The 12,217-nt window shown below is 38.4% G+C and overlaps 1 protein-coding gene across 2 annotated transcripts; it reads right to left on the bottom strand.

Annotated features, from left to right (window-relative positions):
* Positions 1 to 5,244: 5,244 nt before the first annotated feature.
* On the bottom strand, positions 5,245 to 10,398 carry LOC115732474 (2-oxoglutarate-Fe(II) type oxidoreductase hxnY-like). Of its 2 annotated transcripts, none has more exons than XM_048277290.1 (11): positions 10,158 to 10,398; positions 9,840 to 10,035; positions 9,389 to 9,487; positions 9,246 to 9,297; positions 8,498 to 8,619; positions 8,316 to 8,416; positions 8,176 to 8,234; positions 7,289 to 7,345; positions 6,623 to 6,668; positions 6,107 to 6,186; positions 5,245 to 5,537 (listed from the first exon to the last, which is right to left on the bottom strand). In XM_048277290.1, the coding sequence occupies exons 1-11, from the start codon at positions 10,263 to 10,265 to the stop codon at positions 5,447 to 5,449; spliced, it is 1,011 nt and encodes a 336-aa protein (XP_048133247.1). In that variant the 5' UTR covers positions 10,266 to 10,398; the 3' UTR covers positions 5,245 to 5,446. The 2 variants fall into 2 exon arrangements, with proteins under 2 accessions (XP_048133247.1, XP_048133249.1); XM_048277292.1 differs by having other exon boundaries at positions 10,180 to 10,290.
* Positions 10,399 to 12,217: the final 1,819 nt, after the last annotated feature.

The raw sequence follows: 12,217 nt of genomic DNA, 5'->3' as shown, positions 1-12,217 counted from the left end.
ACAATTTGGTAGTGTGAATCCTTCTAATCAAAGAGTGAAAATGTATCGCTAGCTGCTAGTATGTGTAAGATCCTTGTAAGAAAATCAAGGTCGAGCAAGTGTTTTTAGATGTGTTATTCGCACTATGCCTTGGACCACTTATCCGCGCCGCGGACTGCTGTTACGGCCACACCACAGACCCCTACTAGGGAAGCGGCCCGAGTCGCGGCTTCCTCTCTTTCCAGCATTGGCAGGAATAACGCCGCAATGGTGTGAGCAACTTTTACAGCACTAGTCTCTGTTATTTTTTTGGTTCTTGCTGTCCCGTAAAACTCTCTCCTTCTACCTCCATAGTTGAAATACAAATTGGCATGTGACTTTCACCATATCTGATTGTACATAAACTGGAGATCAATGACCTTGTATTCAAGAAAATTCTTGTAAAAGACTTGTATAAGCTACAATCAACTTGGAAAATAAAGAAGGCACAGAGGACAAACAGATCAAAAAATTTGAAGAAATTCTACACACATACAGATACAAATATATTCAGCGACAACTGCATTTTTGAATTACTTCCTGAAATGTATCAGCGGACAGTGATAAGCAATCTTGGCAGCTACATGTTCGGCTTCTTTTAATTCATTATGAAATGCAACAGTTTCGTGGGTTCTTCTATCTATTGAATTTGCACCGACAACGAAGAGCGTGTGGTCGACCCTCATGATGGCAAAGCAAGACTCGCTCTTTTGAACAATGAAAGGGCAAGACAGTTTAAGCACATTCTATACAATCCTTTTTTTTCTTCCAAGGAGACAACTTGAGTAAGGGTAGGTTTCGGAACTTCAGTGACTTCCATCGCAAGCGCTGCTTCTCCGCCTAGCAGGTTGTTGCTCAGATCGCCGTCCATTCACCTGTCTGATTTTCAGAGTGATTATGACCATGACGATCGACGACGATGGAGGACAGATCGGGATTCTGAGTTGCAGGTGATGGAGAGCGAAGGGGTTTGAGAAGAAGGAAAAATGACGCCCAAAGAAAAAACTACATGAATTCCTGGAGATAGTTGAACGACATGAACTCCATGAACCGTATCAATCACATTTCACGAATCATACGAATTACCTGCATGCTCAGCCAAGGAACAAAAGCTACATGAATTCCAACACTTCAACAGACGCTATCATGTAGTGCAAGCACCAGTAAAATGAGTCGATACAATTAGGGGTGAGTACCGAGACCGATTCAATCCCGAAACTAAACCAAACCGATCTAGCCACACATCTAAGGCCGATTTCTAGGAGAATCAGTTCCATTCCCGAGAACCGCCAATTCTACCCAAGAACCAATCTAAACAGGTTCCACCAATTCAATTCTCGAGTTGAACCGAGAATTGAATCATGGTTTTCATTATGAATAACCAACAACATAACTATCTTACCAAATACTTTTTTCATGTGAAAAGGTGCAGCTCTTATATTTCATTAGAAGAATTTGATAAGCAGCGGTTCTAGAATTGACCAGATCAGTTCCCGATTTCAAAATTTGAAACCTGATATCACATGGTATACACTAGTTCTATGTCAGGAAACTAATAATCCCTAGATACAAGATTGTCACGAATTTGAATTAACAGTAAATGTCAAAGCATCTGTTTCCAGTACATATTTTTAATACAAGATATGATACAAGAAAGCTATAAGAGTATAATTAACTAGTCAACTGCCGAGTAAAATCGATATCCCTGTTGTCAGGTCTTGAGAGATTTTCCACCTACAAAGAGGACGAGCTAAAGAGATAGCCAAAGTCTTTGTCTAAAGATCTGTTTCCAAGGCTTGTTTCTGTGTTTTAACATAGCGGAAGCATTAGCTAGTCAAGTGTCAAAGGAGTTTTGAGAAGGGACTGATCCCATCCACCTTTCGGAAACATCAGAAAAATTTCTACGGAAATAGCACCCATCGTAGCTAAGGCTCACGATCTCAGTAAGTGCACTTGCCGAAGCTACTGGTAGTCCCACCCACATGGAAATGCTTCGCGCTAGACATGGCCGGTTCTTCAGAACCGCCGGTTCCGATTCAGGAACCGGCAGTTCCCGGTTCCACGAAAGGTGGAACCGAAATCGGCCCTTGAAGAGGCCGGTTCCGGGCTAGTTCCGGTTCCGATTTGGAACCGGCGGTTCGAGGCCGGTTCCCGGGCTGATTCTGATTCCGTTTTTTAATTTTAATTTTTAAAATAATAAATAATAAAATAAACATAATAAATTATAAAATATAAAATATAATCAAATTGTACATTGTAATAAAATGTGAGAAAAAAAAAAGAGACAAGGAATGGACTTGAACTTAATGAATTATTATTAAACGCCTACATATCTTCTTAGGGATAGAAGAATCAAAACTCATATAATTTTTTTACCTTTGATAATCCTAACTTATCTCATCGTCAATCGTCGCTACCCGTTGTGGTACCCGTAGCGGTGGTATCTCCATAATCCTCACTAAAAAATTCGTGTTCTCGATTCAGCTCTTGGTGTCGAAATTTAGCATTCGTCCAATCGTCTACACAAGCTTGAGTTTCCACAGACTCCGGGCTTAATCTTGAACGGCGAGAATCTAAAATTAATCTTCCAACGCTAAATGCTTATTCAACTGCAACCGTTGAAGAAGGAGTTGTTAATATCTCGCGAGCGATGAGGGGCGAGAACCGAGTAATCGATTGAGTGATTCTTCCACCATTTTAGGATTTTGAAATCTGTACTATGTTCCGCATCACGAAACTCAAATTGAGTGGTTAAATATTTTTCTAATTCAGAAATACTACCCGCTGCCCTTTTTTATTTTTTTTTTTGCCTAATCTTGAGCATATTGTACCATCTACTAAGTGAACTACCAGCTTCGCTAAGTGAGGCGATGGATTGTAAAGATCCAGAATCACTTAAACCATATGTAGTACAAAATTCTTCATATAATACTACAATAGATTCTTTGACATCTCCTTGTATATTTGAAATATCTATTGAATCTTCCAAATGTAAACAATCATGATAATACACATTCAAATAATCTAGTAAACCGTCTAATTTAATACGTGGATAAAAAACAATATCAACTAAATAGACAAAAGAAAATTAGAAATAATAATGCAACCATTTTTCTCGCATTACTAAAATAATCCAAGCTAATTTAGTATCTTGTTCATATTCACTAAAAATACTACCAATATTAACACACTCTATTAAAAATAAATACGTAGTAGGATAATAAATACCAGATAAAGTATTAGTAGCATCATTAAAATTTTTCAAAAAATCTAAAAAAATTTTGTAAACTTCTCAATGTTGCGGAAGTAAAGTAATTGCGTAAGTAAAGTAATTTCAAGGATATTTTGCGAAATAAACATACATAATAAATCTTTGTAATCAAAAGTTTGACGAAACAACTCGTAAGTAGAATTCCAACGAGTCGGAATATCTTTTGGAAATCTTTTTTCCCTTCTCTCATGTTGTTTACAAAATTTTCCTCATGCTTTCATAAAATGGGCACGACTCCATAAAAATTTAATTGCACCCTTTATTGGGGCGAGAGAAGTGTCAAGAGTTCGTAAACCATCTTATACACATAAATTTAAAACATGACAAGCACATCTAATGTGAAAAAATTATCAGCCAAAAAGAGTTTGCAAATATTTTCTAATTCGGAAATGGAAGCGGTATTTGTGGCGACATTATCAAAATCAATTGAAAATACTTTTTTATCAAATTATATTCTTCTAAAACTTGTCTAATTATTCTATAAATATTATGAGTCGAATATTTTTAATCAAAAACTCGAAATGCAATAAGTCTTTTTTGAATGGTCTAGTCGTCACCTATCCAACGATACGTAACACCCATATAAGAATGAATTTGCTAAGGATCACTCCAAATAGCACTATCTAAATGCACACGTCCATTGAATTCCGCAAAAAAAATTTGCTAAAGATTTTTTTTGTTTTTTATAAAGATGAAAAAGTTCGCATTTAAGAGTACTTTTTGGAATAGTTGGTGCTTTCGGAACCAACGCAAGATTTATCAAATATTTCAAATTAAAATTTTCACCAGTAGTAAACAGAGCATGATCAAGGATAACATATTCAGCTAATATTTGTTTATAAAGTGCATCAGTGTAACAAAATAAAAGATGAGGGTTAGAATTGGCGTACTCGAAAATTTGTTGTTGCGTAGTGTCGATCCCCGCTTGTATTAGATGTTTTTTTGTCGGATGCCGACCGAATGTTCCGTAGCCGTCTCCTTTCGTAAATTTGTATATTTGCGAACAATAGTTACAATTTATATTATACTTACATTCGTCTTCATCACGTACCTTGTCGAAGTACGACCACAAGTCGGATGTACTCTCTCGGCCCTTCATTCCCGAGTCATTTGCCATCGACGTTTCTTCGACACCGGTAGGAGGATGAATACTTTCTTGTGTTGGGATGTGCTCGACGTTCGAAATTGGGACAACGTTAATATTATCGTCGTCGTCTTCCCAACATGCATACTCACGAGGATCATATTCGGGAATGGATACTCGAAATCTCCCATAATCATCTTGCTATTTCCGGTATTTTCGCTTCCACTTACTATTTTTTAGAGAATTGATCGGAAATCCGATTAAGAGAATTGAGACGAGATTGAGAGAATTTGAAAGAATTGTTGAAAGGATTTGTGAGAAAAATGAAAGGAAAAGAATAGATATTTATATGAAAGAATTAAAAATAAATCAATTTACAAAAAAAAAAAAAGCAACGGCTCTTTTGAGAGGGGGCGGGCGGGGCCTAGGGGGTTGTGGTGTTGGGCTCTTTGCCTCACCGGGCCCCTTTTTTTTAATTAATTAAATGGGTCAGAAGAGGCGATTCCGGGCTGGTTCCCACAATTATAGAACCATGGGCCCAGTCAACAGGCCGGTTCGGGCCCCGATTCCAATTTGGCCACGTCTACTTTGCGCTCCCCCCTTAGGCCGTCATGTTTTCAAGCCTGTGTAGGCATAGGAGTCCCACTGCCGAAAGCCTGCCTCATCCATAAAAATCTAGTCAAGCACGTTGAAAGTGGCATGTACAGTCCAATCTACGGAAACGATGGTTAAAAAGCCACTGTCCGTCCGTCAAATCGCAGAAGAGTTGGTCCCAAGAAATGCATGCGGCATCTCCTTTTCGTCTCCTTCTTAAAGGATTGCATGTCCAAACAGCTAATTTAGGAACCAAATCATGGAGGCGAGAAGACCCAAGTAAGGCTGAAGCCACTGACCAATTAATTCCATGCATAAACATGGGCAGATTATTAGTTGTATATGAATACGTATATACATGCATGTACCCCATTTGATGCGCCTCTAGGCTCATCGTGCACATCTTTACGAGTTCTCAAAGCATACCCCCGCTTCAAGCAAGTGCTGGTTGACAGGCTCCAGCTCCACACAGGCAAACTCTAAGCTCCTTCGCTTCTGTATACATCTAAATCAGCATGAGTATCGTAGTATCTTTGGGCCAAGTAGGTCTGACATAAGATGGGAGGAAACCTGCACGTGATGCAATTCTGAGCAAATTTAGGATCCGACGCTGGTGGAAATTTGCTAATTTGCACCAAATCTAATACTATTGGAGTCACTATCCAAAAAAAAAAAAATAATAATAATAATAATAATAATAATAATAATAATAATAATAATAATAACTATTGGAGTAGCTATGATAAATACAACACCCAGATCCTCACGTGAAAAGGTTCCAACCCTTTGCGAGCGTTCATCAATCGTATCAATTGTCAAATCCGGGACAGGTCAAAGCCTAGTCCCAGAATAAACATTTTTCTTCATGAAACATGGAGTTAAAATTTAGATGCAGTCCTCTAACATAAACAAAAAGTCCAAGCATATGAATTTGGACAATCCTTGGATATGCAATATCCACTTCGACATGCATGTTCAACATAGAGCATCGGCACTCAAACAAAACGCATAAGGTCTGTCATTTGAATCAGGGAGGAGAAGAACTAAACCTTAGGACTGAGATTTGACAACATAGGAAATATAATACCTCCATCATGATGATATATAGGAAAGAAAATAATGTATGGAAGACAGCTTACTTGGGAGGATTTTCCTCTGACATACATGTTGGCAAGCACTCGATGAGACAATCATGGTTTGGGTCCAGGAAAAAAGCAATCTGCATTTTGTGAGAACATTAACATAAATAAGACTTTCAACATAAATTTAGCAAAAAAATAACCAAGAATGGAGAAGGTAACGGATGAAAAATGCTAACGAGGGAGGAAAAAACAATTAGGCTTTTTTTGCACCATTCAATGTGGATTATCCCCGAAGATAATATCGAGTTGAGAGCAATTTCCTAGGAGTTTAATCATATGCTCAACTGACTTGCCGCTAGAACGTGATCTCAAACCTAGGACCACTTCGATTCAGCTTACAACTATCCTAGATTGGCTTCAATTTTAGGGTACTCTTCCTAGTACCCCAACCAATCAGACTTTTTTTTATAGACTCGACAAAGCTTCAAAATTCTCTTAATGGCTTTTGCTGAATTTGCCAAAAGATGGCAAGAAAAACATGCGCGCACGAGAGAGAGAGAGAGAAGGGCTTACAGAATATCGTTCTTGACCATTCCCTATAACTCGATGGAGAGTGGACCTGATTGCAAAAACAAAACAAGTATAGATATCACAAAAAGAAGCAAAATGCAGCAAGTCAAATGCTCAAAAAAGAATAGAGAATGACCTTGCTAAATATGGAGAAGTGCAGGACACCTATTAGACTAATGTGAAAAGCTCATTTTGTAAATTAATAAACATGTTCTAATGCATGATGACAGTGCATGTTAAGCCTTATCTGTGGTCAGCAATCGCAGAACAGGTACAAAGATTAGTATCGAAAAGTTGACCAATATAACCAATAATAACAAAAACATTAGAGTAATGATTTTAAAGGTTTATGATTCATAAAGTGGACTCTGTTAGAAAGTAATGTAGGTTACCAACATAACATACCGTTTCAACAACTGTGTTTAACTTGGACTTTTTTCCCAAGTCAACTCCGCTAGTAATTAGCCAATGTCAAGAGTAGATGCTCTTACACTACTAATGGGCTACTAATATTAACAAGAGCCAAGAGGGTACAACAGAAGAAATTCTGGTAGAGTTTGGGACAGGTTATGAATCTATAGTAGCTTGCTTTATAAAATCTCCAACCGTCATGTTCAATGCTTTCCTCGTGCAAATTCATTTATACAGACTTCTATTAAAGCATATTACCTGAAAATACAATTGCTCCATCGTTCTAGCATATCACCAAGATTCACTATGAATGCTCTGTACAAAATAGTCATGGAAAGACTGTTATTTTTCAGGATTAGAGTGAGGTTCTTATGTTCAGTCGAAAATTTATGCGGAATAAAAAAAAACAGATGCCTGATAAATGAGATATTCTCTCACAAAATTTTGCCCTCTCAGACTTCTTGCGACAGGACATATATTGTGAGAATGTTCCAATAATTGTAGAATGTGTATGATGCATGGTAGTTCTATGACCATGGACCTGTACATGATTAACCAGGAAAGAATGGTGGAAAACCATCATGTGCGTGTGTGTTAGGGTGTTTGAGAGCGAGGGAGGGCGGGAGAGAAGGAGGTTCATCTGCAAGGCATCACAAGGATTAAACTGATCAAAGTTGTTATGTATACTTATATAGTTACAAATCGCAGATAGGAAAGGAGAAGTGGATGAGGGCACCTCTCTAAGTTTCTAGGTTGAAATCTATCTTTAGCACCCATCTGACGATAGTTCTTTCTCTATAAACTAGCATACCACTGCCTTTGTACGAACAAGAACTATAGTAGCAGATCAGGGTCAGACAGAGAACGATTTTTGTCAAAAAGTTGTCACTAGTATGGAGGTAGTATTCCACTCAACATCAGCATGAAGCAATCTTTCAATCATGCATATAAGGGGAAACATCTTATCGTGTACATGCTCCAATAAACCAGAAGTACAAGATTAAAAGAAAAGTTATCGCAAGTTAAATTTGTAAGACACAAATCACTAAAATGTAAATCCTACCATGATAGCACACCAAAATTGTCCAAGTTACTCGAAGTATAAGATCGCTAACATAATCATCGCAAGTTCTGTTGGTCCTTACCCTTTCAAAGGTTGCACATATTCCCATGCCTGAGGTTTAGCATCCTTGTTCTTGCAAATCTGAATAGGTTTAAAAAGTTCCATGCATCATAACTATGCATAGAGTCTGCAACAACAGATTTATAGGAGAATATTTCATACTTGGAGACCCAGGACATCATCTGTTGCCAACAAGGTAATAAACCCAAAGTCCGAATGTGCCCCAGCTCCGTATATTCCTTTAGAGGGATCAGAGATCAAACCTAAACGAAGAGAGGAATATCAACCGGATGAAAAGAAAGAATTGCGCGGTTTATTTTTTAGTTCATTGAAGTAAAATCTACCTTCATAGTGCAACAAGCGCAAGATCGGAAAAGGCTTGCCGAGTATTTCTGGCTTGTCAAAAAAATCAGCCTCTAGATCAAGTGCTAGAGCAATGATCCTTGCCACTACTTTTGCCACATTTCTGAGTGTGCACATATACAAATCAAAAAATTTGCCAAATTGACTACCATCTCTTTGTTTATACCAACACATTACATTTAATCTTGCAACATAGAATCATCTAGGGGTTACTCTTGTATCCAAAAGTCAAATGATTTAGAGTTTGAGACCCTATTGACTGTCATATCAGCACTACCACTGTAAGCAATCAGACACTTGAGTTGACGCTCTTGGTCAATGTGATTAATGGCAAATCTCGACAGCTAAAAATAACTTTTTCATATTGTAGCATAGGAACTTTGGAACGATACCCCAGAAAATTGTTTAATCAGCCGCTACAAATAACTAGAAGAGTTTTACTTTGGCCAACATTGGATAAGAGCCCAAGAGAGCATATTCAGTTCAGATGTCAGAGGCAATTCAACTGCCATTGGGCCAACTTCAAAATTAGAAGAACTTGGCAATATCTGACCCATATAGAAGGGGAAGATGGTGACACATAGGCTACTGAACATGCCCAAAACACCCCGTCAGAGAAACAAAAGATCTCTGTTTTATCTTTTACTTGGATGGAATAAAATTGACATGCAGGAACTAGCTAGAAAAATTAATGTCTATGGCTCTACATCATCTATAGTAAAAACTCACAATGCTTGACTACCAAATTGTTCCATCGCCTGCCTCCATCTTGGCAATACATCTAGTCAAAATACAACAGCGAAACCAAAATAAGCATCCATGATGAGCACCTATTTTAAGTTGGACAGACATTATATTAAATAACTGGCTACCCTCAGAAGGCCATAGGTTTGGTCCAAAATGAGGCTTCTGTGCACCAGAATCTTCCTCTGGTAACTCCACTCCTATGTAGTATCCCTCCTTATAATCTCCTATAAGACATCAATGGAATCATTACTGCTCGAACAATCTTCAGAAAATGATAAACAGATAGGTAGTAACAAGTTTCAGCCAAATCTTTGTCTTAGATCTCATGGTTTTGTGTTACCACCTCAAACAACTAGCTCCTATTTCTGTGTCAGTTTTCTCCAAGAATACAATCACACGCAGGAATAATAACTAATTGATCTTCCTTTTCTAGTAACTCCTACTCAACCCCCAGCTGATTACCGGAAGCTATCAAAGTCACCAGCTATTCATCTATGTCCGCCTCAAGCTGTAAAATCATCAGCAACCTGACTCCCAAGAGGAACAGAGGAACAACTAGGATCATCAGACACAAACCGTGAATCTGATTTGCAGGATCGAGGACCTGATCGAACAAAGGAGTATAGCCTCGGTGCTTCTCGTTCCTCAACAGCTTCATCTTCTCGCTCAAAGGCAAACCGAAGAACCGCCTGCTCTGGACGAAGACCTCCTCCATCAAATCCTGGCTGATTCCATGATTGATCACGTAGAAAAAGCCAGAATCCAAGCACGCCTGAGGCCAAATGGATAGGATTCATCCGTCAGTGTCATCACAAACTAAAAGCATTAGTTTTCTCGGTTTCAGCACATGATATCGAATCGAAATAGCGGGAAAAACTCCAGAGAATCGAAGACCTGTTTGAGCAGAGACACCGACTGTTGAATATCCGAACTCGAGAGATCTATACAGTTGAGAGCCGAAGTCGGAACTCCGGCGACTTCGATGGCGTTGGCGTCATTCATGCTCGGTGCTGCTTCTCCGCCTGGCACGTCGTCGCTCGCTTGCGGAGACCGCCGTCCTTTCACCTGTCTGATTTCCACAGTAACGATGACGACGACTGACGATGATCGAGGACGGACGGGATTCCGAGTTTCGAAAAGAAGAAGAAAACGACGCCGTTGGACATTATCAAATTAGTTGGAAGAGTTTCGCAGGCGCATTCTCCAATTTGTGACCTTCTGACTTTTCGAGCACCGCGCTTTATTTAGATCGACAGCAAAAATGAGAGATACGGGCCATCGACATTAGACTAAGAGATATTTGATTGATACGAATTCGATGGACCGTGTTGATTAAATTTCGCAAATCATGTGAGCTCCTCGCGTGCTAACCGACGCTTCATGTTAGGTAATGCGAGCAACATTGGAAATGAGTCAATGCAAGAGTGTCGTGATTTTGAGTTTAATAGACAGGAACATTGTAGCATTAAGAGAGAGAGAGGGGGCCAAGCCACTATGCAAGTTGAACAATAGACATGGCCACAACAGTGCACTTACTTGGCCTCCTCGACCTCCTTGGATTGGTCAAAACCGTCCATCCACATCAACATGCACCGGTTATCGACAATTTATCTAAATAGTTTCATGACTGGTATATGCTCTTTTGGCAAATGATGATGAGCAATATTAGTCAACATAAGCTTGCTAGAGAATTAAGGATGCATTTGGTCATCCGAATAAAAAATAGAATATGATATATTTTACTATATCCTATGTTTGGCAGCCTTCTAGAACAAGATAAAGTCAGATATATATGGAATATAACCCGGATAAAAAAATCAGGCGATGGGATAAACCTACATGGGTATTCTCTCATCCGAAATATAAAAGTTATTTTTTTTCTAAAAACCCTAGGCTCTTCTTTTTCTTTTCCTTAGCTCACAGACACAGTAGCTAAAGTAATGCAAATTGAAGCACCTCCTTTACCATATCTCTCCGGTTTACAAAAGAAGAGTTGATGCACTAAATTTTCTATAAAGCGGCGAGATGAAGTTGGTGCATCATATTTTGTTCACATAAAGGTTTACGAAAAGGTAAATACATCATACTCTCTCTCTCTCGCATCATCTCTCTCTCTCTCTCTCTCTCTCTCTCTCTCTCTCTCTCTCTCTCTCTCTCTCTCACAAAAGCCAAGTATAGGGATTGAACAATCATTGTTATTGGCATTAAGAACGATTTGAGTGCATATTGCTTTTGAATATTAAGGCAATTGCGTTTGAAAATATCTTACCGATTTCTTAGTATTTGTCTGTCTTTACAATGGTGTATCCTAGCAAGTGTATCATGTCTATTCTTGCTAGCATGGAAGACTGCTGAATGCTTTAGGCATGTGATTTGGCATATTTCACTTCTAATATCTCTACGATTCTACGAAAAGTACGAGATAATATTGGGTTTTTGTTTGTTAATATAAACTAAACATTGTGAAATTATGGCCTAGGCAGTCTTGTTTGATGTGGTGCAGCAAGTGATGAATTCGTTTTTTTTTTTTTTTTTATATTGCAATAGGAGGTAATGGAAAAGGATATTGGCAATGGGTTTATGTTTATTACATGAAAAAGGTTTTTGTTTGTTCCTTCTGCAACGCTCGGCTTTTTACTTTGGATTTTTGCCCATCACTTTTAGTCTTGCCAAAATGTTTTTCTATTATGAAGTCTCCATCGATCATTTCCTTAATTTAGACACCCGTACTTTTCAACTTGCATGAGACTTCCTTGCATAATGTATCTTGGAGGAATTTTAAGCGCTACTCTTCTAATTATGATTTTGTGTCTATCTCTACCACACTATCCTCTTATAATTAAATTTATTAAAATTGCAATGCGTAGTTTAGGAATTGAAGGTAGCGATTTTTGTCAAACTCAAGGGAGGGGAACAAAGAGAGATCGACGTGTATGGACTATAGATGAAGAAAA

Source organism: Rhodamnia argentea, chromosome 4 (genome assembly GCF_020921035.1).
Source record: "Rhodamnia argentea isolate NSW1041297 chromosome 4, ASM2092103v1, whole genome shotgun sequence".
In the NCBI taxonomy this organism is placed as follows: domain Eukaryota; kingdom Viridiplantae; phylum Streptophyta; class Magnoliopsida; order Myrtales; family Myrtaceae; genus Rhodamnia; species Rhodamnia argentea.
Note: the sequence above shows the minus strand (reverse complement) of the source record. Positions and strands in the feature narration are given on the sequence as shown.

Coding starts and splice junctions, on each gene's coding strand:
- LOC115732474 (XM_048277290.1), bottom strand. CDS start 10,265: ATGAATGACGCCAACGCCATCGAAGTCGCCGGAGTTCCGACTTCGGCT. Junction 8,620..9,245: donor CAATTTGGTAGTCAAGCATT/GTGAGTTTTTAC, acceptor GTGCACACTCAG/AAATGTGGCAAAAGTAGTGG. Junction 6,669..7,288: donor TGGAGCAATTGTATTTTCAG/GTAATATGCTTT, acceptor TTTTGCAATCAG/GTCCACTCTCCATCGAGTTA.